General features: G+C 46.0%; 1 protein-coding gene across 1 annotated transcript in view; it reads left to right on the top strand.

The window, feature by feature from the left end:
• Window positions 1-27,956, top strand: part of LOC147103587 (unconventional myosin-XVIIIb-like) — a 409,691-nt gene that overhangs the window by 286,386 nt on the left and 95,349 nt on the right. The window contains exons 35-37 of the mRNA XM_085962172.1: window positions 625-729; window positions 4,028-4,180; window positions 24,813-24,926. Coding sequence (XP_085818298.1) covers window positions 625-729; window positions 4,028-4,180; window positions 24,813-24,926 — 372 coding nt within the window. The remainder of the gene's footprint in view (window positions 1-624; window positions 730-4,027; window positions 4,181-24,812; window positions 24,927-27,956) is intronic.

Below are 27,956 nucleotides of genomic sequence, written 5' to 3'. Positions count from 1 at the left end.
CCTGGCGGCGTGCGTCCTGGCGGCGTGCGCCCTGGCGGCGTGCGCCCTGGCGGCGTGCGCCCTGGTGGCGTGTGAATTTTGTATGTTTCAATGTGATCACCTCTCATTCTTCTAAACACCAGAGAATATAGACCTAGTCGACTCAATCTGTCCTCATGGGACAATCCCCCCATCCCAGGAACCAGTTTGCACTCCCTCTATGGCAAGCACATCCTTCCTCAGGTAAGGAGACCAAAACTGTACACAATACTCCAGGTGTGGTCTCACCAGGGCCCTATATAATTGCAGTAAGACGTCTTTACTCTATACTCAAATCCTCTTGTAACATGCCATTTGCTTTCCTAATTGCTTGCTGAACCTGCATGTTAACTTTCAGTGATTTGTGTACAAGGACACTCAGGTCCCTCTGAACACCAACATTTCTTAATCTCTCGCCATTTAAAAAATAATCTGCTGAACCTGAACTTAAAGTTGGTATAGTTGTGTGCTTCGCTACAAGATTGATCTGACTGAGGGGCCACACTTGGCTGATATGTGAGTGTTTTTTGAGGCTCTTTGGGCTGATCAAAGTATTGCTGGCGCTCTAACCTGTCTGACATTTAGGTGTCTTTCTCTTTGTCACAGCTTCGTCAGTTGGAGATGCAGCTGGAGCAGGAGTTTGAAGAACGACAGCTGGTCCTTCATGACAAACAGGACTTGGAGGGCTTAGTTGGAACTCTCTGTGAGCAGGTCAGTGCTTCAGTTCTGTACTGGCGATTACACAATGGGTGTGATGGAAATGTCATGGAAACCCCACTGTACCAACTGAAGCTGTGTCACTGACACCAGCACGGATTGTAAAATTCGCAAAAACTAAAGCCCAGAAAGTTAAAGAGAGCATAACTTGGACAGTTCAAAGGATGAGCCATTAAAAATTCCAGGAAGAGTTTTGCATGCAACTGCATGCACACTTTCAGTTGAAACCAGTGTAAGGTTTAATTGTGATGGTTAATTGTAAGAGAATGTGTATCATTGCTGGTGGACCAGCAGTGATGAGTAGGTGTCTGGTCACTGGTAGCCCATTTCCAAGGGTGTCCATCAGACCAAAATGTACACCAGGACCTCTGACGATTTAATTTTGCAACTTTTTGAATCGGGGTTTACATTTTCAATTTGAACATTCAATTTTCATCTGAAGGCAATGGTTTCTGGTCCCATTCAGGTACCAAGCGGTCATTCTTCATGTACGAGTCTAGACAGTGAGTGTCATCAGGCTATTTGACTCGAGGTCACTGGATAGCAGACAGAAGCAGAACCCTGGCTGATTTCCCCCCCACCCCCCTTCTACCTAGTCCAGGTGCACTGAGACCAATGGTAATGTTGCAACTGCTGCTCTGGCAGAGATGAGTTAACTCAGCAAAAAACTGGGAATTAGACCTTGGATCATCTGTTGTAGGTGGCTCAGCTCCACACTTAGCAGTGGGTCATCCAGGTAACACATTCCGTTATACCTGAATGTCCTGCTGTCACCTTACCCACAATTTACTGCAGTAAAGAGAAGCCATGGCATCCACATTTTATTTCTAAACAAAGTGCTCAGTTGGATTTTTTTTTAATTTATTCACGGGATGTGGGCATTGCCGGCAAGGCCAGCATTTATTGCACATTCCCTAATTTGCCCTCGAGAAGGTGCTGGTGAGCCGCTGCCTTGAATACAACAGAATGGCTTGCTCGGAATGGCTCAGAGGGCAGTTAAGAGTCAACCACATTGCTGTGTGTCTGGAGTCATATATAGGCCAGACCAGGTAAGGATGGTAGATTTCCCTAAAGGACATTAGTGAACCAGATGGATTTTTAACAACAATCCGGTAGTTTCATGGTCACCATTAGTAATACTAGCTTTTTATTGCAGATTTATATAATTATTTGAATTAAAATTCCCCGTGGTAGGATTTGAGTTCACACCTCCGGATCATTAGTCCAGGCCTCTGGATTACTAGTCCAGTAATATAACCACTGTGCTACCGTACCCATATGTAATTTGGGTCACTTTGGTAGAACAATTATATCCTTAAACTGACATTATAAATTTTAATTGGAAAAAAAAGCACCCTCCCCCTTTAAAGAGACATATTTACTACTGAATGAGGATGTCTCCTGAAATACTGCAGTTCAAAACCTTTGTCCATACACATTCTACGGATGTGGACAATCTAAAAATGGGGAGGTAGTTGATGTTGCCTGTTTAGTAGAGGTTGTTACAGTAATATGGACTTTAATAGAAATCTTCAGTCGGCAAATGTTCTCAGTCTAGCCCATCAATCACACCACAAAACGTGGCACAATCTGCTGCTGAGGTTCCTCCTCTCGCCCCATTTCTTTTCCTGTGTTGCTGAGGGACTGGTTCAGCTCATTATTCCTGACTGAGAGAAAAGCACTTCATTAGTTTGGGAATTTCAGTCATGAAACCAATCTGTGACTGTGGCGAGGGCAAGGGACGGAGATAGAACACCCTGTGCTGGCATGGAGATCTCTGAAGTCAGCAGAACACGTACAAACAGAGGATGACGAGGCTTGTCGGAGAAGGGCATTTAGAGGTTGTAGCTCTCTGTGTGTAAGGTGCCACATTAGCTCATGAGCTTCATACATCTACAAGCAGCTTATTTAGCAGACGAGACTTGCTACAAAAATTGAACTCTGTGTACTTCGCCTAAAAATGATGAACCTGCAGGAAAACCTTCTCGGCCACCTGAATGGTTTCCCTTTTACATACTGTGGAACACCATTAACCCTGAGGGTATGGCTCCTTAGCGATTGGTAAGATTGCAGCCATTTTACAAAACACCGGCATTTATGCCAAGGCACCAGTCTGCATCTATCACAGGAGCTAATGTAACCTTATTGCTCTTATTTTTTGCCTTTGCGATCAAGCTGCTTCAATGGGTGGGGCTGGGGGGGGAATGGGGGGAAGGGGAGGGGGGGAAGTGGGCGTAGTCACTTTGGGACCTGGTCGTCCGTCTCTCTCTCTCTCTCTCTCTCTCTGGTGGGTCTAGTGGTCAAATGTACTGTGGGTTTAGGTGGTCTCACCAATTCCTCCTGGGTTGTCCTGGAATCTCCATGAATTAAAGATTAATCTCCTGGACACTGCTGCGAGCAACCTGGGAGAAAAATCATAAAGGCGTTAAACAAAATGGTGGTTTTTTTCCCCCCCATTTGCTTCGAACACTTTCATTTATTAATTTGAAAAATATTGAGAGATGGGGGGGGAGGGGGGGGAAATAGGCTGTTTGACTGGGCGGGGTAGTTGGTGGTGAGGAGTCATGGGACAAAACCTCCTGGAATAAGTGCGACCAGAGTTGGCAACTAGAGACATTTCTGCTCTTGTGGTCTTCACCTTTGACTCCAGGTCGACAAACTATCAAATACACTGCACTCAATTGGGACAGCATCATTGTAAACCGAGAGCATTTGCCAGCTAAATCATTCTAATCTTAAATTACTTTACATAAAAGACAAGAATTAAGCCACTGTTGGAGTGAGGCTAAGTAAAGATTAATTTGAAGAGTACTGCTCCTTGAATAAGCGTTAAAATTAAACAGTTCTCCACAGTTTATTCACAAATGCAAGCGACCAAAAGAACATGAGGTATTTGCAGTAACTAATTTCACCCAGAGATTATATTGTGGACAGTCTTGCTTTAATTGGGTAAAAATTAACATCAGGCAGTATCTGACCACCTAAATGGGTCTTGAGTTACTGCAGTGGGACAGTCCGGAGTTAAATTCTAATCTCTTGACACTGGCATGTGATTGGAAGCAGCCTTATTGAGAAACATCACAGAATTAGGAAAGAAATGAAAAATGATTTTTCCCCCCTATAATAACACAGCAAGCATGAACAGAGAGGAAAGGCAGAGACTGTCCGGCTTACCTCTCTTCCCCCGCCTCATCATGGTTTGGGGATTGTTAGCAGCTGCGGAGATGCAAATTGTTTTGTTACATTTGAAAAAAAAATAATTGTTGCTAATAATGACGCTCTCCTGATCCAGATAGGTCATCGAGACTTTGACGTGGAGAAGCGGCTACGTAGGGATTTACGACGGAAACACGCTCTACTGGCAGATGCACAGCTGCTGCTGGGCACTATGCAAGACCCCGGTCAAACCGCCAACAAGCAGGAGGTGGAGAAACTACAGGTGCAGGTCAGTCAATAGCCCACTCCACCCTATCTCTCTCTCAGCACTGCCAGGTGATTGGGCTCAAGATAAAGTCTGACCCCAGGTGGCTTAAACAGTTGGGGGGAAAAGTTTGGTATCGCCCCATATGGGGCGCCATTATTGGCAGAGTGCAAAGTTTAGCGCCTGGCGCTAATTATCGCCTCCAACAGCAAACTTGGCTTTTATCGCCCCTGGAGGTGATTGGAGCGCTAAATCAGGCGCTACACACCTCTCTTAAGGCACTAAGGCCGAGGAGCGAGGCGCTACCTCAGAGGGCGGGTGAAGCTCATGTGATGTCAGTCAGCAATGGAACACAGACACAATGGCACCGGCCAATTCTTAAAGGGGTGGGTTGATCTTGGTCTCCATCCACATCCTGCTCATTGCAGCCTTGAATCTCGGCCTGGAGAGACCTGTACATCAAACCTGCTGGAAAGAACAACGAAGAGACCCAGGGAAAGAGCTCACAGTGCAGCCCCCACAGTCTCTTCTAAATCGATACAAGGAAGGGCAAATCAAAATGAACCTGCAATGTGCAGCTCAGTACCCTAAACTCCTTCACACAGCGTTGAATCTCTCCAGAAGTCTCTCTCTCTCTCTCTCAGAATGCGTGGTGCAAAAATGTCACCAACAAAAAAAGGCAGGAAGTGGTCGTCTTTAAATAGCGCTCCCCCAGTCCCTTTCTGACTGCAAAACGCACCCCTCAACCTGTCGTTGCTAGTGGCAGGCGGTAAGGCAGGGGGCACCACTCAATATCCGGTCCGGGGCGCTACCGGGGCGTTGCGCACGCGACTGACGTCACGATCTGCCGGCGCAGGAGATCGTGGCGGTAGTGTTTAGCGCCGCCGCAAAATGTCTAGTTAATTTTGTTAATTAGTTAATTTTAATTGTGCTTCTCTCGTCCCTCCCACCCCCACCCCTCCGGTTAATTTTCTCTCCACCCCCAATCTTGTCTCCTACAATCCTGAAGGCCTTGTTGTTGGACTATCATTCCACAGGTGGTACTGATCATTTTCCAGTACCTTACCCAAGTGGCCAATTCCGTGTGTGTGTGGAGTGTGTGGAGTGTGTGAGTGTGTGTGTGTGTGTGTGTGTGTGTGTGTGTGTGTGTGTGGAGTGTGTGTGTGTGTGGAGTGTGTGTGTGTGTGTGTGTGTGTGGCGTGTGAGTGTCGATGTGTTGAGGGGGGGTCAGCACAGCTGGGACCTCACCCAAGAGGAACACTTTGCAACAGGGGTGACTGGACATCGAATCAGAAGCAAAAGTCCTAGATGAGTGTTTGTTTAACTTTTGTAAACGCTGTCACCTTGTTTAAATCCATTAATTCACCATACAGATCAGGAATTGAACCTGGGTCCTTCCTGCTCTAATGATTCAGGACCACGCGATACATTTTACTCGCTTGAGAAATCAGGGGAGCCCAGGATGGAGAAAATGAATTGCTGCAATTACCAGAATATATTGTACATAAATAATGCAGAGGCTAAAGAGTGGTAGGAAATCAAACGTAGCGGTGACAATATAAACATTTGAAACTCGAGTTTATATTTTGAACCATTTAACCGTGATTATTTACAACACAACTGAAGAAGACAGTGGCATTTCCTGCATTGATTTTTTTTTGCAGGCACGTTTAAGACATCACTGTGGTCCATTTAGTTGTCCTGTGTAATTTTCTGCTCGCAACATCTAATGGAGCGGTTCAGAATTTATCTCTATGGTACATTTACCATTATAATTGAGCAATTTGTCACCACTTCCGCACATCTGCATGATTGACCTGCTCTTGGCCTAGAGATAGGAAGACTTCTAGCAACTAAGCTCACACTGACTAGGCTTTTGAAAGAAAAATGGAAAGGCTTGCATTTATATAGCACCTTTCACGACCACCAGACGTCTCAAAGCGCTTTACAGCCAATGAAGTACTTTTGAAGTGTTGTAATTTGGGAAACGCGGCAGCCAATTTGTGCACAGCAAGGTCCCACAAACAGCAACGTGATAATGAGCAGATAATCTGTTTTTTGTTATGTTGGTTGAGGGATAAATATTGGCCGAGACACCAGGGAGAACTCCCCTGCTCCTCTTCGAAATATTGCCATGGGATCTTTTACGTCCACCTGAGAGGACAGGCGGGGCCTCGGTTTAACGTCTCATCCGAAAGACGGCACCTCCAGTAGTGCAGCGCTTCCTCAGCACTGCATTGGAGTGTCAGCCTAGATTTATGTGTTCAAGTCCCTGGAGTGGGTACTTGAACCCACAACCTTCTGACTTAGAGGCGAGGGTGCTACCAACTGAGCCATGGCTGACGCTTTGCAGGCTCCTCTTGTCCTCACTCCTCTGCCGCACAAAAATACCAAGGTTGCAGCAGCAATTTTAGAATAGTCTGGATCCTTGAAGACTTAAAAGGACTTTCGGCTAGGTTACTCCCCTGTGCTCTTCAAGATAAGGGAGTGTTCGTGCTAATGAATGGAATACTTTCTCATTTTCAGAACCCAGTGCCAACACAGAGCACTCCCAAGGCACATACACTAAGGGGTAATTGCAGATTAAAGCTTTGTACTTTATCCCAACAATATGCCATAACCCCAACTTCAAAAGATCATCCCCCTACTACAACAGTCCGACATTTTCCATTTCCCACACCTGCATAAACGAGACTCAATTTCCTCTCAATCTGTGCTCAATTACAAGCGGTCTGTGTTGAGGGCCATGGAACTTTACAGCACAGTTAGAGGCCATTTGGACCATCATGACTGCGCCGATCCTTTGGTAGAAAACTAATCCCATTGCCCTGCTCTTTTCCCAAAGCTCTATATCTTCCGCTGCTTGTCAACAGCCCCCTTAAAAAGATGCAATAGTATCTGCCTCAATCACTCCATGTGGTAAAGCATTCCATGTTCCAAGAACTCTATGTAAAGAAATGTTTTATAACAGTCTCCTCAGTTTCTTAGTGACAATTTTATTTTGATGACCCCTCATCACTGTCTCCCCAATAGTCTTTCCCTGGTCATCCTATCAAAGAATCTATTAAGAACATAAGAAACAGGAGCAGGAGTAGGCCATTCGGCCCCTCGAGCCTGCTCCGCCATTCAAAAAGATCATGGCTGATCTGATCTTGGCCTCAACTCCACTTTCCCACCCGTTCCCCATAACCCTCGACTCCCTTGTAGCTCAAATATCTGTCAATCTCAGCCTTGAATATATTCAATGACTCCGCCTCCACAGCTCTCTGGGGAAGAGAATTCCAAAGACTCACGACCCTCTGAGAGAAGAAATACCTCCTCATCTCTGTCTTAAATGGGCGACCCCTTATTCTGAAACTATGCCCCCTAGTTCTAGATTTCCCCACGAGGGGCAACATCCTCTCAGGATCTACCCTGTCAATCCCCCTCAGTATCTTATATGAAACAATAAGATTGTGGCGGTACCACCGGTTGTACCTTACATAAAGACACATAATTCCCTTTAACTTACCTTTTGGGGCCGTTGCCCTTTTAACTTATCTGTTGGGGCCATTGCCCCTTTAAGACGCGCCCTAGTACGCTGACGTCACGTCACGTACGACGTGATGTGTGTGCGCCGGCACAGCCCGGCCCAGCGTCTTCGGCCTCAACGGCCAGCCGACGGGAGCGACGCGATCTTCCGCTCCCGCGGCAAGCACCGGCACAGCCCGGCCTCGCAACCTCGGCCTCAACAGCCAACGACGCGCATCACGTGACACCCTAAGCGCGGGAAACGCGAACAACGTGATGACATCACAACACAAACGCGATGACGTCATCACGCTCCCCACAGGACTGCGAACTCAGTCCTCGTGGAGTCCCCGCTGGGACAAGACCTATACCACGGTGCTCCTACAGTCAGCCATCTTACCTGCCATCTTACCTGATGTAATTAGTCTGTTCCTGTAAATAAACAACTTGTTAATAGTTCGTCGAAGTCAAACTCTCTTATTTAGTGGCGATCTACACGAACCGCTACATTGGTGACCCAACGACGTGAGTACGGGAGCTCATCAATTCCAGCATTACAATTGGCGAACCCGTATCCGTGAACGATTTTCACGGTAGCAACGCGCGCCTGAACCTCGTCTTCACTCAAGACAACCAACGCACAACCACAGAACGGCAACCGCCTAACATCGATTCCACCAAAAGCGACCCCATCTTTGCGTACGTATTCGCAATGGAAGCGCAGCTTTGAGGTGAGCCCGTTTTTCACGAACGATTTCACAGAGGTAGAGCACGACCAACGGCAACCGTCGTCTACCAGCGCTACAATTGGTGGGTTTGTGAACGTCTTTCACAAATGAAGCACGCTATGGAAGCATCAGCCGTTCCGCTGTCGCTACCGCAATCCAGGGAGCCACAGTCTCCCTCGTGCTTTATGAAGGTAGAAGCCCTGTTCGCCGAGAACATCGATGCGGCACAGACCACACACATGCTCATGGTCTCCGTATTCGACTCTTCTACCGCCACACGGATCGTCCGCCTCTACGTCCAAAGCAACAGCAAGTATACATCTCTCCAAGCGCGGGGTACAGCATGTTCGGGCCCACAAGATCGGAGCGCGCCCCGCGGGGATACCATGAGGACTCACCCCTGCAAAACCCGAGGAAGCATTCCTCGCGCACGAAGACCTATCCCTCACGAACCACGAGAACCCTTCCCTCGTGAACACCGACGACTCCTTCCCCGCCGGCGACGCACCAGCCCTTCAGCCTGCTGGTTGTGTTACCTACTACACGATTCGGCGTGAACAAAAGGCGTGCCGCCCTCCCGGCTGTTTTCTCCTAAATCTACAACTGTTACAAGTGTTGCCGCCCTCCAGGCAGAGTTAACCCCTCCTGAAAGCAACAACAACCTGGACCGTGGCCGCCCTTTCTCCAGTTTTCCCTTTAACAAACGCAAACGTCTACTGAAGCTGCACACATCGAGGACGGGTCCAATGGGCATCCTGCGGCTGCGATCAGCCACGTGAAAGTTGCTGGCCTCACCGATCACTGATCAACACAGCAACTCTTCACCCTCCGTTGTGTTATCGTCGTAGCACTATGGCACGCACCGTTCCGTGCATTCCAGCCTCCCGAAGGTTTCGCTCACCTGTCGGCGAGTTCACCGACCTCGCCTGTAAAGTCCTTCTGGATCGCTCGTTTGGCATTCCTGCAGAGTTCGTCGGAACAAGGACTTGTTTCAACATCAACGGAGACATCGCCCGCGTCCGCCCAACCTGCCCGTCACTCTGACAAGGCCTGCTGTTTCGCACGTCTCCACGGTCCTTCGCCTGACAGATACGTTTTATTCGCCACAACGCGCGTAAGGATCCGCTCACGAGCAGCATCTTCATACCTCGCCTACCAAGTTGAGACAGCACGACCGCCGTGACCACCAGCTCGTCAGACCATCTCATCCTTGGACTTTTGTTAACGCGAATTCTGGGGGGGCCCATGTGGTGGTACCACCGGTTGTACCTTACATAAAGACACATAATTCCCTTTAACTTACCTTTTGGGGCCGTTGCCCTTTTAACTTATCTGTTGGGGCCATTGCCCCTTTAAGACGCGCCCTAGCGCGCTGATGTCACGTCACGTCACGTACGACGTGATGTGCATGCGCCGGCACAGCCCGGCCCAGCGTCTTCGGCCTCAACGGCCAGCCGACGGGAGCGACGCGATCTTCCGCTCCCGCGGCAAGCACCGGCACAGCCCGGCCTCGCGACCTCGGCCTCAACGGCCAGCGACGCAATGACGCGCATCACGTGACGCCCTAAGCGCGGGAAACGCGAACAACGTGATGACATCACAACACAAACGCGATGACGTCATCACACTCCCCACAGGACTGCGAACTCAGTCCTCGTGGAGTCCCCGCTGGGACAAGACCTATACCACGGTGCTCCTACAGTCAGCCATCTTACCTGCCACCTTACCTGATGTAATTAGTCTGTTCCTGTAAATAAACAACTTGTTAATAGTTCGTCGAAGTCAAACTCTCTTTAGTGGCGATCTACACGAACTGCTACAAGATCACCTTTCATTCTTCTAAACTCCAATGAGTATAGGTCCAATCTGCTCAACCTTTCCATCTCAAGAATCAGCCTAGTGAACCTTCGCTGAACACCCTCCAATGCAAGTATATCCCTCCTTAAATAAGGTGACCAAAACTGCACACAGGACTCCAGGTGTGGTCTCATCAACGCCCTGTACAGTTGTAGCAAGACTGCTCTACTTTTATACTCCATCCCCCTTGCAATAAAGGCTAACATTCCATTTGCCTACCAAATTAAATTCCCTCTGCTCCAGTGGAAATAGTCCTAGTGTCGCAAGTATCTACTCATAACTATCATTTCTTGTCCCTGGTATGATCCTGGTGAATCTATGCTGCGTGCTCTCTCTGGCTTTAATGTATTTTCTTTAATGGGGAACCGAAAACTAGACATGGTACTCAAACTTTGGCCTAACCATTGCCTCGTATAAATTTCTCATTGCTTTGCTCTTGTATTCTATGTCCCTATTAATAAAACCCAAATTGCTATTGCCTATGTGCGCGAGGATCTAGGCCTTTCAACTAGCAAAGACCAGAACTATCACCTTGGCAGAATGCGCTAGATTTGAATTCACGTCCTCAGGTTACAAGGATAATCTGCAAAGCCACCCCTCACTCTATTTCTTCAATAATATGGATCTATTTGCATTGGTAGGTTATGCCAATTTTGTTGTGGTTGTTTCATTTTGTGTCCATTTTCCTGGGGCGGGAGAGAGAGAGAGACTTAGCCAGTTGCCTAGCATCTAGCGGGGAAGGGGAAAGAGAGCTAGGCTTTCAATTCTTGTTGAAGTAATGCCAACAGGCGTGTTGGCGTGTATTCAGCCTTTGGCAGTGATGAAGACGGATGAGTTAGTAGTAAAGGAATATTGAGCCTATGTTTGGCCTTGGGGCGGAGAAGCATCTGATCCCCGTTGGTAGAGTGAGGGTGAGAGCGCAGTGTAGCTTTGTGTCTGATTTTTCATAGGAACTAAGGGGAAGAAGGTAGTTGTCCAGGCAATCCTTAGCAGGGTCCTCTATGTGTACATGGCTAATCCTTGGTAATCTAGCAATGGTGGGATAGTGGTGATATATATCCAAGTTCCTGGTGATTGGGGAAAGATGTTTCCCTACTTGCTAGCAACAAAACTGGGCTGGAGATATAATTCTGATGACTATATTTATCAGCTGTGGCTCAGTGGGTAGCATATTCGCCTCTGAGTCAGAATTGTTGTGGGTTCATAGTCCCACTCCAGGGACTTGAGCAGATAAAGCTAGGCTGACACTCCAGTGCAGTGCTGAGGGAGTGCTGCACTGTCGGAGGTGCCGTCTTTCGGATGAGACATTAAACTGAGGCCCCGGCTGTTCTCTCCGATGGATGTAAAAGATCCCGCGGCTCTATTTTGAAAAGGAGCAGGGGAGTTATCCCCGGCGTCCTGGCCAATACATATCTCTCAATCAACATAACAAAAAAAACAGATATTCTGGTCATTATCACATTGCTGTTTGTGGGAGCTTGCTGTGTGCAAATTGGCTCCTTAAATAAGGTGACCAAACCTGCACGCAGGACTCCAGGTGTGGTCTTATCAACGCCCTGTACAGTGACTCCACTTCAAAAAGTACTTCATTGGCTGTAAAGCACTTTGAGACGTCCGGTGGTCGTGAAAGGCGCTATATAAATGCAAGTCTTTTTAATAAAATCACTTATTTATCATTTGTTCTTGTAGTGTGGGTGATGCTGGCAAGGCCGCATTTATTGTCCATCCCTATTTGCCCTCAGAAGATGGTGGTGAGCTTTCTTTTTAGAATTCAAATCTGGCGCAATCTGCTAAGGTGAAAGTTCTGATGGCGTCCATGTGCTGATGGTTCTCCCATGATGATGTTCGGTCAGGGATTTCGTAATTCTGGCCAAGGGACAGCGAAGGAAGAGTGATATATGTCTAGATCAGGGTGGTGTGTAGGAGGAACTTGGAGCTGTTGCTGTTCCTATGATATTAACTGCTTTTGTCGCTCTTGGTTGTGGGGCTGAGAAGAGCCATTGCAATAAGCTTGGTAAGTTGTTGTGGTGTATTCGGTAGATAGTGTGCATGATAACTGACATTATCATAAAAGAAAGGTTATTGATGAAGCAGCTGGAGGTGGTTGACCCACCAGTCTCCTGGATGAATATCCAGAGGGTAACTGTGAATACACAACTGGACTGAATAGTAGGAGCTACGTATATAACCATCACCATGTTTAAAAGCCTCTAAACTAAGCAGGTGAGAAATCCATAAAGGCATAGCTTTTTTAAAATTCATTTATGGGATGTGGGCATCGCAGGCAAGGCCAGCATTTATTGCCCATCCCTAATTGCCCTTGAGAAGGTGGTGGTGAGCCTCCTTCTTGAACTGTTGCAGTCCTTGTGGTGAAGGTCTTATTATTGGCCCATATTTTCCGACCCCCACGGGTGTGTACGAGGTGTGTACACACCCGTAGCGGCCTCGCAAATGCCGGTTTCAGGCATGCAAAGCGCATGTGCTGAAAACCGACACTTCCGATTTGTCAAGAATCCTCTTGACAGATCATCCGCCTGCCCTGGAGAAGGGCCTCCGCGGGGGGAGAGTTCCGCTTTCTGCACAACCTCCGCCCGCTGAAAACCTTTAAAAATCTTACGCTTGGTAAAAAGCCTGCGTAAGGCCTGCTTTTACCAGCAAAAGAGTTTAAAAAAGTAAAACAATAATTTTTTTTCACTCATTTATAATTTAAAAATACTTTTTAAAAAAAGGTAAGTTTATTTTTAGCCCCCCCCTGTAAAAAACTTTAATTATTTTGTTCAAAAAATTAAATTTTAGTTTAAAATATTTAATTTAATGTAATTTTAACTAATTTTAAATACGTGATCTTAAAAAAAATGTATTTAATGTTTTAGTGTGTTTTTTGAGTGATCCCCATTCATACTTTTGACAGATCCATGCGTAGAGAGCTGTCAAAAGTGTGCAGAGGGATTCCCTTCTTTGATTGGTTCCCCATGGCCCACGTGATCCCAGGGCCGCTTGCGAACCGCCTGTGCCCCTGGGATACCTGGGCCTCTGCACACGCGCACCAGGAGAGGAAGTCTCGGGACCTACGGAGCCAGCAGGTAAGTGCATAGATTTTTCCAGATCACAGGCATCCGTACGCAGGAAGCCTCCGATTGGAAAATCCGGCCCATAGTTTCTTGTAATGGTTTGGTACAACTGAGTGGCTTGCTCGGCCATTTCAGAGGGCAGCTAAGAGTCAACCACGTGCTGTGGGTCTGGAGTCACATATAGGCCAGACCGGGTAAGGGTGGCAGATTTCCTCCCCTGCAGGACATTAGTGAACCAGATGGGTTTTTACAACAATCCGGTAGTTTCATGGTCACCATTCCTGATACTAGCTTTTTATTCCAGATTTATTTAATTAACTGAATTTAAATTCCATAGCTGCCGTGGTGGGATTTGAACTCGTGTTTAGGCCTCTGGATTACTAGTCCAGCAACATAACCACTGTGCTACCGTACCCCTATTTGCCCAATATTGAGTGCATATTGGGACACATCCCATTTCCCAAGTCCAGAGAGTTTTGGTGCAAGTTGGCAAAAGCTAAAACTTGGAAAATTCTAAGTGTGTGAAAAGAAGGAAAGAAAGACTTGCATTTATATATAGCACCTTTCATGACCTCAGGACGTCCCAAAGCACTTTACAACCAATGAAATACTTTTGAAGCGTAGTCACTGTGGTCTCCTGGAGGAATATTTACATCTGTGCTGCCCAATCAAATAGAGAAAACCTCAAATTCCACTCAATCAAATATAGGAAGTCCAGAATTACACCAATCCAGTTGTACAGTTTGATGGTGTTTTTATAGGTACAGGAACTCCTGTGTAAATACAGATATCGAAGGGACAGTTGGTAATGAGAGAGAGAAAAATGCAAATGTGTCACTTTAACAGATTGCAATGAATTCAAAACTGGGGCCTGCAAAACAGAACATTGCCCACAGGGATGTAAAGATGTAGTATCCATTCTATTAGGGGCACTAGTCCTACCTCTCTGAGCATTCCATTCCTGTTCTACCTAAGTTCCAAATATAATGTCCTACACGCTCTTCCATCTCCTTCCATCCTTAATGTGTTGAAGTTAAGGTGCGTGGCGCTGCCTTCTACTGTAACTCATTCATCCCAAGATTTCAACTGCCGAACTCCCTACCTCCCTCAGTCTTTCCTTCCCCCAACTATCTACAGGCTTTTGGAAACCTAATCATGGTGTCACCGTGTCACTTCTTAATTTATCTTGCATAGAATTACATAGAAATTACAACTCGGAAAAAACAACAACAACTTGGAGTTATATAGCGCCTTAACATAGTAAAACGTCCCAGGATGCTTCACAGGAGGGTTAGCAAACAAAATTAGACACCAAGCCACATAAGGAGATATTAGAGCAATGACCAAAAGCTTGGTCAAAGAGGTAAGTTTTAAGAAGTGTCTTAAAGGAGGAAAGAGAGCTAGAGAACCGGAGAGGTTTAGGGAGGAAATTCCAGAGCTTAGGGCCAAGGTAGCTGAAGGCCACCAATGGTTGAGCGATTAAAAATCAAGGATGCTCAAGGGGCCAGAATTAGAGGAGCGCAGATATCTCGGAAGGTTGTGGACCTGGAGGAGATTACAGAGATAGGGAGAGGTGAGGCATTTGAAACAAGGATGAGAATTTTAAAATCGAGGCATTGCTTTAACCGGGAGCCAATGCAGGGGCGATGGGCGAACAGGCTGTTAGTGGTGTCTATCCTCCATACGAGCAGCTGTCCTATGCCCATGTGCCCACTCTGTTACATAAGAAATAGGAGCAGGAGTAGGCCAATCGGCCCCTCGAGCCTGCTCCGCCATTCAATAAGATCATGGCTGATCTGATCCCTTCCCTTTTCTTTGATCATCCATCTAACCTACTCTTAAAAGTTGATGTTCTCTTCCTCAATCAATAACACTGGTAGTGCATTCCATCGCTTCACAACCCTCTGTGTAAAAAAAAAAAAAGTTTCTTCCATTCTCTGTCCTAAATCTCTGACATTCAAGCTTGTGTCTGTGTACCCTCGTTCTAGCCCTTCAATCACTGGGATTGGTTCTTATACTTTTAGTGGTTCCCGTACTTTATACGTTTCTTCATTTAAAGAGGAATGATTTTCAGTGTGCAAGGCCCATAGCTAAACTATACTGCATTTAGCAAAGTATCAAAGCCATTATGTCATTTTAATACTTTTTGTGATGCATTTTCACTCTTTCAGGCACTCAAAAAAAAAGACTTGGGGAAATATTCTGGGAAAGATGTGATTGTAATCCAGCCTGCAGTCACCTTAATGCCGAGTTAACACATGATCTAATGTTTGAGCTCTGTCTTCCAGCTGGCCTCAACCTTCTCAGCATTGACATTGTTTTGCCTTCAAAGCATGCACGGTTTCTATTTTAAAAAGCAAAATGTCCCATCCGATTAAACAAGAATGATGATTTTAGTCGTGGGTTGGCTTTATATCTGTGTCGGTGACGTAGAGAAGACACGCTCAGATACTAGACCCTATCCCACGCTTCTGGTCGCCCTAGCAACCAACAGCCAGCTGGAACAATCCACTTGAGACGGGGCAACATTTTTGAAGAGGTTAAAAATGACTTAATACGCACAAAGTATTACCTGGGTGTAATACAAAGCATCGGTTTGATCGAGGGACTTGGATGGATTATATGTGGACATCTGGTAGTGATTAAAAAGCAGCGATTTAATCATAGGATTCAGATAACGTCCTAATCTGTGAGAGTGAAGTTTAAATGAAGGTTCCTAATTTGCACCCGAAGCCCTCACCCCTGACACCACTGCAAGGTATCCTGTTGTTGTAATAAATGCATACTGTTAATTTTATTCCCTATTTTTTGGGTCTGCTTTCTTGCCAGCAGTGGCTCGGGAAGTCGAAGATCCTCCCCAGGCTCTGATCATTTTTTGGAGGCGGATTTCATTATTTGGTTATCTTAATTCACTGGCTTCTCTATAGTAATTACAACATCCCGGATACCATCCCTGCCCCACAGAATGGCGGATTCTGGTTGCCAGCCTTGTAGAGTTCAATAGTCGTTGAGTTTTCTAGATTTTTTTTTTCTTCCCCCCCCCATCCCCCCTAGTCTTTATCTGAATATTACTTTTCCCCTCCCTTCCCCCTGTCCCAGGAACTGCAGTTTTACTGTTCCCGATGTGAACTCAGATAGATGTGAGATGGTCTTCTGGGGAGGGGTAGAGGAGTGGCTTCATATCGCTCAGCTTTAGTACACTGGCAGTCATAACAAGCCCTGAGTACTGAGTTTACAATGCTGCTTTGTTGTAGATCGCAGATCAGTCATGCTCTCATCGAATGGTGGAACAGGCTCGAAGGGCTGAATGGCCTACTGTTCCTATGTTACTATAGATGCACGACCCAAACCACTTCCCATTAGAGAGTGATGTTCCGAACCGCTTCCCATTAGAGAGTGATGTTCCAAACTGCTTCCCGTTAACTAGTGATGTTCCGAACCGCTTCCCATTAATTAGCGAGTGATGTTCCGAACTATTTTCCATTGATGAGAGAGTGACGCTTTAAACTGCTTCCGATTGGGGAGAGTGACGATTCAAACCACTTCGCGTTAATTAAAGAGTGTCACTCCAAACCGCTTTCCGCTGATTAAAGAGTGATACCCCGAGCTGCTTGCCATTGATCAGGGCGATGGTATAACTACACTCAAAGGACACTCTCACAGCCTTTGACAGGTTAAAATTCACTTGTTCTTTTTAAAGAAGAATTGCTGGCTCTGCTCTCCGAGTGCACTCGGAGCTCAGCACTGACTCTTCCCATCCAGTCATCTTCGAAACTCCCAAGCTGCTTTGTTTTAACAATCTGTAAGAAAGCTGTGCTTAATGGTGAAGTATAGCTTTTATTTGGTTCATCATTTACTTTAAAACATTAGTTTCCAGCAGTAAGGTTTTATTTTCTAATTGCGCTGCCTTGGAGGAAGTGTTTTGCAGTGCTCATCCATCACCAGTGAACTCTAAAACGTACCCGTGGACATGAAGGAACAACGCCGCTGCACTGATAACTGAGCAACATTTTTGTTTTGGGCACCTAAGAAAATAAATGTTGATGGGGGCAAAGTGCCAACAACAACATGCATCCATATATAGCCATAGAACCTACTCCAAGGTGCTTCACAGAGAAGAAGGTGTTTTTGCTGAGCCTATGTGGGAGAGTTGAGGCAAGTGCCCAATAGCGCGGTTGAAGAGGATGCGTTTTGAGAAGGCTTCCAAATGTGGGCAACAACAACAAGTTGCATTTATAAAGCACCTTTAGCGTAGTAAAATGTCCCAAGGTGCTTCGATGGAGCGTTATCAAACGGGCAGGGAAAAGAAACTTGCATTTCTATAGCGCCGTTCATGACCTCAGGAGGTCCCAAAGCGTTTTACCGCCCATGAAGTACTTTTGAAGCATAGCCATTGTTGTAATGTAGGCAGCGGGGATTAAAGAAAAAAAAAGACTAGCATTTTTATAGCACCTTTCATGACCACCGGACATCTCAAAGCACTTTACGGCCAATGAAGTGTAGTCACTGTTGTAATATGGGAAATGCGGCAGCCAATTTGCACACAGCAAGGTCCCCCAAACAGCAATGTGATAATCTGGTTTTGTTATGTTGGTTGAGGGATAAATATTAGCCAGGACACCGGGGATAACTTTCCCTGCTCTTCTTCGAAATAGTGCCATGGGATCTTTTAGGCCCACCTGAGAGAGCAGACAGAGCCTTAGCTTAACGTCTCATCCACAAGACGGCACCTCTGACAGTGCAGCACTGCATTGGAGTGTCAGCCTAGCTTTATGTGCTCAAGTCCCTGGAATGAGATTTAAACCCACAACCTTCTGACTCAGAGGCGAGTGTGCTACCCACTGAGCCACAGCTGACACTAGGGAGGGAAGTGCAAAGATTAGGGCTGAAATGGTTGAAGACTTTGCCATCAAAGCTAGAGGAGTGGAGGCTATAGAAATGCAAGTCTTCTTTACTTGCCTACTTGTCGGTTTCTTTCTGCCCGTTAAAACTGCTTTCTTGTTATAAGTATGGCGCTGATGTGAAGTGGGGACTTCAGCCAGGCTGGATTAGCCTCCTGTCTGCCTCTGTGCTGGCTGCAATGCGTCATTTGGATTGCTGCAGCTGTATCTGCTCCAGAGTGAACATTTTCGATGCGTTATTTTTCTCTTAATATGATTAAAACATAAAGGGGGAAAAATGTGGTTGATTAGCGCCTCCTGTTAGTGCCCTAAGAGGGCGCTAACGGGGCGCAAAGCAACTAGCAACAGGGCGCAAAGCAACTAGCGCCCGGGCGCGGTGATGTTTGCGCCACTCGCAAAATTGACACTATTGCTACGATCTCCTGCGCCCGCAGATCGTGACGTCAGTCGAGCTTGCAACGCCCCGGTAGCGCCCCGGACCAGATATTGAGCCACTAGCAACGACAGGTGGGGGAAACGTTTTGCAGTCAGGAAGGGGCTGGGGGAGCACTGTTTAAAGGTGACCGCTTCCTGCCTTTTTTTGTCAGCAAAATTTTTGGTTTTAACGCTGTCCGAAGGAGTTTTGACCCTCAGCACCACTTTTGAGGTTCCTAAGCACCGAGCTCTTTCCCCAGGCCTATCCATTAGTGCTTCTAACAATTGCTTTTGAAGTCTCTCCAGGCCGAGATGCAAGGCTGCAATGAGCAGGGTGTGGCTGGCCAGCAAGATGGCCCCTTCCCTTTAAGAACTGTGTCTGTGTTCCATTGCTAACTGACATCACCTGAGCTTCGCCAGTGCTCTGAGGTAACGCCTCGCTCCTCGATGCTAGCGTCTTAAGACAGGTGTGTAGCACTCAAATCACCTCCAAGGGCGATAGAGGCCAAGTTTGCAGTCAGAGGCGATAATTAGCGCTGGGCGCTAAACTTTGCACCCGGCCGATAATAGCGCCCCAAACAGGGCGATACTGAATGACTCCCCCAAACTCTCTGCACTGCCAGGTGTGATGCTGCCGTTGAGAATTCTGAAAATGGATCCCAACATAAATAGATGTAATCAAAACGGTAACTATTTTTACTACACAAATCCCAGTGGGATTTGGGTTTAATAATATTTGCTGTGGACAAGAGCGGATTTAGTTTACTGGCTTCCCAACCTAATAGCGATGAGGTGGCTACTTGTTTGTTTGGTTGTGAGCCCAGAAATCAGCGACATAAGTTTAAAATAAATCGGTGTCAAGCAAAACTAATGGTTAGAAGAGACTTTTTCTCCCATAGGGTAGAAGTGGATATGTGAAACAAACTCTCAATAAAGCAGTTACATAGAAACATAGAAGATAGGAGCAGGAGTAGGCCATTCGGCCCCTCGAGCCTGCTCCGCCATTTAATGAGATCATGGCTGATCATCCAAATTCAGTACCCTGTCCCTGCCTTCTCCCCATATCCCTTGATCCCCTTAGCCTTAAGAAATATATCTAACTCCATCTTGAATATATTTAATGAATTGGCCTCCACTGCCTTGTGTGGTAGAGAATTCCACAGGTTCACCACTCTCTGGGTGAAGAAATTCCTCCTCATCTCTGTCCTAAATGGCTTACCCCTTATCCTTAGACTGTGACCCCTGGTTCTGGACTCCCCGACAATCGGGAACATCCTTCCTGCATCTAATCTGCCTAGTCCTGTTAGAATTTAATAAGTTTCAATGAGATCCCCTCTCATTCTTCTAAACTCCAGTGAGTATAAGCCCAATCGACCCAATCTCTCCTCATACGTCATTCCTGCCACCCCAGGTATCAGCCTGGTGAATCTGAGATGATCAAATTATTTAAAAAGGATCCTAATTTCTAGTTGAGAATGGGTTTTGAGGTTTGCAGAGTATTGACTGAAATCAACAAATACTCAGTGAGACATGATGATTTCTGTGTTGGAGTTTTTAGGGAACAGATCTGTGCGGAGAGCCATAGGTCAAGGTTTAATAGTGGAGATTTACAAATGGAGTAATATTCTGGTGTTTCACTCGATGACCGTTGAATATCGAGGAGCATTTATGCAGAGATTTCCTTCAGGATATTAAATGTGCGGGGTAGAATCCATGGTGAATGGTTTATGGAAAGAGCAGGCTCGATGCTCTTTCCTACTTCTATATTATGTTCTTATGCAAGCTTCTTTCTTCCTGACGCTTTGTCCAGATGGTTCGGCTGAGATGGGAATCTCAACTCGAAGGGAGGTAAGGGATACATTCTTGTATCCCGGGACTTCGCAGCAGAGTACTGTTGATGCACCAATATGCCCCTTAAAAAGCAGAAATGACGCAAACGATATTGTAGCACTTTCTCTTACTACTGTTCAGACCTCGAGAATTACGAATTAGCTTAACAATGACAGACAAGGATGTGATCAATAAAATTGGTCTGTTAATCAGACTATAGTTCAAAATTCAAGTGTACATAGAAGCACCTTTGGCAATAAATTCAAAGAACTCCCGGCAATAAATATGCCGGCAACTTATCAATTCAAAGTATATAAAAATTCCCCTTTAATGATTCAAATGTACATAAAAGTACCCTCTTTATCTTTATCTAAGCCCATGTCCAATTCTCATACATACTCCTTCATTTCTGGGTGATTGGTCAAGGGAAACTCTAAGTCGAAACATGAACTGGCCAGCTTTCTCACTTCAATCTTCCCCCTGCTTTGTCTTCTCTGTTTTCCTTATCTCTGAAAAACTCCCGCCACTGGGTTATAAGGCCTCGTTGATTGTAAATTACTCTCTGCCTCCCTTGGATAGGCCTGTCCACTCCAAACCTTCCCGAATAAAATTCTAACAGGACTAGACAGACTAGATGCAGGAAGGATGTTCCTGATGGCAGGGGAGTCCAGAACCAGGGGTCACAATCTAAGGATAAGGGGTAAGCCATTTAGGACAGAGATGAGGAGGAATTTCTTCAGCCAGAGAGTGGTGAACCTGTGGAATTCTCTACCACAGAAGGCAGTAGAGGCCAATTCATTAAATATATTCAAGAAGGTTTGCTAGCACTGCTGGGGGGGGTTTAAACTAACTTGGCAGGGGGATGGGGTACAGAGTGGAGCTATAGTAGGGGGTGATTTACAGCCAAATACAGAGGGAAAAACTAGTCAGCTGGGAAGGCAAAGCAAATATGTGAAGGCAAAAGAGAATATGGCAGGGCTGGAAGGCATTTATTTTAATGCAAGGAGTCTTGCAAATAAGGTGGATGAACTGAAGTTGTTGTTGAACACATGGGAGTACGATATTGTTGCTATCACGGAGACATGGTTGAGGGAGGGTCAGGACTGGCAGCTCAATATTCCGGGGTATAGAATCTTCAGGCGAGACAGAGGGGGGTGTAAAAGGGGAGGGGGTGTTGCAATATTAATTAAGGAGTCAATTACTGCTGTAAGGAGGGATGATATATTAGCGGGTTCCTCTAATGAGGCCATATGGGTAGAACTTAAAAACAAAAAGGGGGCAAGCACTTTGCTGGGAGTGTACTATAGGCCCCCAAACAGTCAGGGGGAGATAGAGGAACAGATATGTAGGCAAATCTCAGAAAAGTGCGAAAATAATAGGGTAATAATAGTGGGGGATTTCAACTTCCCCAATATAAATTGGGATAGTCAGAGTGTGAAAGGCTTAGAGGGTGCAGAATTCTTAAAGTGCATCCAGGAGAGCTTTTTGAGCCAACATGTAGAAAGTCCTACAAGAGAGGGGGCGATACTGGACCTAATTCTGGGGAATGTAGCCGGGCAAGTGGTGGAAGTGTCAGTAGGAGAGCATTTTGGCGATAGTGACCATAATTCGGTGAGATTTAAGGTGGTCATGGAAAAAGACAAAGACGGCCCGGAAATAAGGGTTCTAAATTGGGGGAAGGCCGATTTTAATATGATAAGGCAGGATCTGGCCAAATTGGACTGGGAGCAGCTACTTATAGGAAAATCCGCATCAAAACAGTGGGAGACTTTCAGAAGGGAAATAGAGAGAGTACAACGCCAACATGTTCCTGTAAAGGTCAAGGGTGGGACCAACAAGCAAAGGGAACCTTGGATGACAAGGGACATACAAAAATGCATTAGAAATAAAAGGGGGGCTTTTGGCAGATACAAAAGACTAAAGACAGAAGAAGCCCTAGAGGAGTATAAAAAATGCAGGGGCATACTTAAAAAAGAAATTAGGAGGGCGAGGAGGGGCCATGAAATAACACTGGCGAGCAAAATAAAGGAAAATCCTAAGATGTTTTATAAGTATATTAAGGGCAAGAGGATAACCAGGGAAAGGGTAGGGCCCATTAGGGACCAAAGTGGCAATCTGTGTGTAGAGCCAGATGATGTAGGCGGGGTTTTAAATGAATTTTTTGCATCTGTGTTCACTATGGAGAAAGACGATGCAGACATAGAAATCGGGCAAGGGGGCTGTGACATACTTGAACATATTAGCATCGAGAGGGAGGAGGTGCTAGCGGTTTTAGCAGGCCAAAAAGTGGATAAATCCCCAGGCCCAGACGAGATGTATCCCAGGCTGCTGTGGGAGGCAAAGGAGGAGATTGCAGGGGCTCTGACACAAATTTTCAGAACCTCTCTGGCCACAGGGGATGTACCAGAGGACTGGAGAACAGCTAACGTAGTACCATTATTCAAGAAGGGTAGCAGGGATAAACCAGGGAATTACAGGCCAGTGAGCCTAACATCTGTGGTAGGGAAATTATTGGAAAAAATTCTGAGGGACAAAATTAGTCTCCACTTGGAGAGGCAAGGATTAATCGGGGATAGTCAGCATGGCTTTGTCAAGGGTAAATCATGTCTGACAAATCTGATTGAATTTTTCGAGGGGGTGACTAGGGGGGTGGATGAGGGAAATGCTGTGGATGTGGTTTACATGGACTTCAGTAAAGCTTTTGACAAAGTCCCGCATAGGAGACTGGTCAAGAAGGTAAGAGCCCATGGGATCCAGGGTGCCTTGGCGCGTTGGATCCTAAACTGGCTGAGTGGCAGGAGGCAGAGGGTGATGGTCGAAGGTTGCTTTTGTGACTGGAAGCCTGTGTCCAGTGGGGTACCTCAGGGATCGGTGCTGGGTCCCTTGTTGTTTGTGATCTACATAAATGATTTGGATGAGAATGTAAAAGGTATGATCAGTAAGTTCGCAGATGACACGAAAATTGGTGGGGTGGTAAATTGTGAGGAGGAAAGCCTCAGGCTACAGGACGATATAAACGGGTTGGTCAGATGGGCGGAAAAGTGGCAAATGGAATTTAACCCTGAAAAGTGCGAGGTGATGCATTTTGGACGGACAAATAAGGCAAGGGAATACACAATGAGTGGTAGGACCCTAGGAAGTACAGAGGGTCAGAGGGACCTTGGTGTACATGTACATAGATCCCTGAAGGCAGCGGAACAGGTAGATAAGGTGGTTAAAAAGGCATATGGGATACTTGCCTTCATTAGCCGAGGCATAGAATATAAGAGCAGGGAGGTTATGATGGAACTGTACAAAACGCTGGTGAGGCCACAGCTGGAGTACTGTGTGCAGTTCTGGTCGCCTCACTATAGGAAGGATGTGATTGCTTTGGAGAGGGTGCAGAGAAGATTCACCAGGATGTTACCTGGGATGGAGCGCCTCAGCTATGAAGAGAGGCTGGACAGGCTGGGGTTGTTTTCCTTGGAGCAAAGAAGGCTGAGGGGGGACCTGATTGAGGTGTACAAAATGATGAGGGGCATAGATAGGGTAGACAAAGAGGAACTTTTCCCCTTAGTAGGGGGGTCAATAACAAGGGGGCATAGATTCAGGGTAAGGGGCAGGAGATTTAGAGGGGATTTGAGGAGGAACTTTTTCACCCAGAGGGTGGTTGGAATGTGGAACTCAATGCCTGAAAGGGTGGTAGAGGCAGGAACCCTCACAACATTCAAGAAGCATTTGGATGAGCACTTGAAATGCCATTGCATACAAGGCTATGGACCAAATGCTGGAAAATGGGATTAGACTGGACAGGGATGGATGGGCGGCGCAGACACGATGGGCCGAAGGGCCTCTTTCTGTGCTGTAAAACTCTATGACTCTATGACTCTAAGGAGTTAGATATATTTCTTAAGGTTAAAGGGATCAAGGGATATGGGGAGAAAGCAGGGACAGGGTACTGAGTGTGGATGATCAGCCATGATCTCATTGAATGGCGGAGCAGGCTCGAGGGGCCAAATGGACTTCTCCTGCTCCTATCTTCTATGTTTCTATGTTAATTGGAGTTCCATTCGCATGACACATTGTTGTTCCTGTGAGCTGTATGTTCTCCCCTTCTTGTCCAGGTGGCTCAAAGAACATCCACTGACCACCATTTTGTGTCTTCACAAACAAAGAACACATGCTGATTTCTTACATTTTAAATCCGTCCGTTATCATCTTACAATTCGTTCGCAATTTCGATCTCCACACGGTAGCAGCGGTTTTATTGCACTTTTCAGAATCTAACACTATGCTCGCAGTTGAAACCTAAGTGTAGGCTTGTTGAGTTGTTACTCAGAAACTGTTTCTCTTTTCCTTCCACCAGTTAGAAGAAAGTAAGGCTCGGAGTGCAGAGACGGAGAAGGTTCACAAATCTACGATGCTGGAGTTGGAAAACCACCATGTTCAGTTGGAAAAAATTCAGAGGAACAAGAACACGGTGAGAACATCCGAAGCTCAACTCCACATTGCTGCCTCCAGTCCAATGCCCAAGTTTTTGCAGATCCACCAGCAGATGGTTCGCCACTCCGTCTAGCTGCAGCTTATTTAAACGGCAAAGCTTTCCCTTTCCTTAGGTTTCACGATCATTAAACAACCACACAGTGGTGATTCTCGCAGAGTAATTATCGTAAGTTGTTATACCCAAGGTTTCTACAATATGATTGACATACTTGCATTTATTAACTGGGGAGAATGCCCGGTGCCATAGGATTAAAGACTTAGCGCTTAAATAACTAGACCTCATCTTAGACAGACATTGGCATTCTGTGCACTGTGGGGAGTGAAATAAAAATCAAAGACTGAGCTTAATTCCCTATGCGAGTTAAACCAACCTCATTAACTTTGGCTGTGGTGAATTGACAGCCCCTTCAGTAATGCTTGACAATCTCTTCCTGTCTTTTTGATCCTTATCCCTCCTAATACTTAAGGAAGTCAAAGGATTTTCATTCCTGGGGAAAAAAAAGATAAGATTATCTGAAATATCCCACTCGGCCCCATTTTGCTGTGGTTTTTTTTTGCTTCTGTTTTGCATGTGTTTGAAATAACGTTGCCTCAGCTTGTCTGTGTACCGTACAATATTAAAGCTGGCACACCGAGTCCATGCACCTCTGTCTATCTCTGTAGTCTTCTCGTGACGAGATCAAAAGGAATTGTTCTTTATCATTTAAAAAAAAACTTGGTGTCCTGTGCAAGCACCGTTTTGGTGGTGGTTTAGCAATGCTTGCCTGGTCTTTAGCTATGCTTGCCTGGTCTTTAGCAATGCTTGCCTGGTCTTTAGCAATGCTTGCCTGGTCTTTAGCAATGCTTGCCTGGTCTTTAGCAATGCTTGCCTGGTCTTTAGCAATGCTTGCCTGGTCTTTAGCAATGCTTGCCTGGTCTTTAGCAATGCTTGCCTGGTCTTTAGTAATGCTTGCCTGGTCTTTAGCTATGCTTGCCTGGTCTTTAGCAATGCTTGCCTGGTCTTTAGCAATGCTTGCCTGGTCTTTTTGGTGGCAGTAGTTTATAATAAAATCATACAGCTCAGGAGGCCATTCGGCCCATCGTGTCTGTGCCCCTAGTTTATTACATCGGATATACAGCACAGAAACAGGCCATTCGGCCCAACCAGTCCATGATGGCGTTTATGCTCCACTCGCGCCTCCTCCCGTCTTTCCTCATCTAACTCTATCAGCATCACCCTCTATTCCCTTCTCCCTCATATGCTTGTCCAGCCTCCCTTTAAATGCATCTATACTATTTGCTTCAACCACTCCCTGTGGCAGTGACTTCCACATTCTCACCACTCTCTGGGTAAAGAAGTTTCTTCTGAATTCCCTATTGGATTTCTTGGTGACTGACGTAAGAAAACTACGAGGCACTTGGTCTAAGTGTTAAACAAAGCTTTAATCAACTGTTTTATAACATGGAGGTCTAGTTGTGTCCTTCACTAGTTCCCGTTAAGAATGTCCTGCGCAAGCTGGGCCCATGCCCGAGTATTTATACTCTCCCTGGACAGCGCCACCCGCAGGCCGCTCAGTATTATTTCATAAGTCTTTCTTTCATGAATGACTGATTCATGTCAGTGACTATCTTATATTGATGGCCTCTAGTTTTGCTCTTCCCCCACAAGTGGAAACATTCTCTCTGTATCCACTCTATCAAAACCTTTCATAATTTTAAAGACCTCTAATAGGTCACCCCTCAGCCTTCTCTTTTCAAGGGAAAAGAGACTCAACCTTTCCTGATAGGTTTAACCTTGCATCTCTGGTATCATCCTTGTAAATCTTTTTTGCACCCTCTCCAGTGCCTCTATGTCCTTTTTATAATATGATTTTTTTATATGCACCTGATCTCACAATCGAGGGGCTATTAATCTGACCTGTTTTTTCTCTGGTGATCATTTCTTCCGTGTAATTTTTCTCAGGGCATATCATTCCCTTCAGTTCATCTCGGCATACCATCTGCACAATCATTTCCATTAACATCCACCTTTGGCATCTAGGTGGTACCCAAGCAGAGGGTCTTCCCTCGTTCTGTCTCCCACCCCCTTTCATAACAGCTTAGATTGGCTGCGGAGCAGGTTAGAGAATTCCTCCCCTCTGCATGTTAATGCTCCAATGTTCAATGCTGCTAGTGGTTTTGCTCTATATGTAACTTGTCCTGGTCCCCCCAGTTCAGGTCCGGTGTTTTTCCCTGTGGTTCCCATTTTGAGGAGTCCTTTCCCTGGTGCTGGAACTTATTATTACCTTTTAGTGGTTAGTTGGCAAGAAACATAGAAGATAGGAGCAGGAGTAGGCCATTCGGCCCCTCGAGCCTGTTCCGCCATTTCATGAGATCCTGGCTGATCATCCAAATTCAGTACCCTGTCCCTGCTTTCTCCCCATATCCCTTGATCCCTTTAGCCTTAAGAAATATATCTAACTCCTTCTTGAATATATTTAATGAATTGGCCTCTACTGCCTTCTGTGGTAGAGAATTCCACAGGTTCACCACTCTCTGGGTGAAGAAATTCCTCCTCATCTCAGTCCTAAATGGCTTACCCCTTATCTTTAGACTGTGACCCCTGGTTCTGGACTCCCCGACCATCGGGAACATCCTTCCTGCATCTAGTCTGTCCAGTCCTGTCAGAATTTTATAAGTTTCAATGAGATCCCCTCTCACTCTTCTGAACTCTAGCGAATATAAGCCTAATCGACCCAATCTCTCTTCATACGTCATTCCTGCCATCCCAGGTATCAGTCTGGTGAATCTTCGCTGCACTCCCTCCATGGCAAGAACATCCTTCCTCAGATAAGGGAGGACTCTCCCATTGGTTTTAATGGTTCCGTATTATAGCTTTGGAAAGTCCCAATTTTACTTGTGCAGTGAAAGGCTGCACATATAGGAGGAATCCATGCGCACAGCAACAATGACAGACGGCAATGGACCATGGGCAGTTAGGACTGCAGTACTATGTTAATAGCGCAGCCAGCCCTGGTAGTTTGGTACT

Source organism: Somniosus microcephalus, chromosome 19 (genome assembly GCF_052327205.1).
Source record: "Somniosus microcephalus isolate GS21.2 chromosome 19, FLI_Smic_1.0, whole genome shotgun sequence".
NCBI lineage: Eukaryota > Metazoa > Chordata > Chondrichthyes > Squaliformes > Somniosidae > Somniosus > Somniosus microcephalus.
This window is presented reverse-complemented; position numbering and strand designations above follow the sequence as displayed.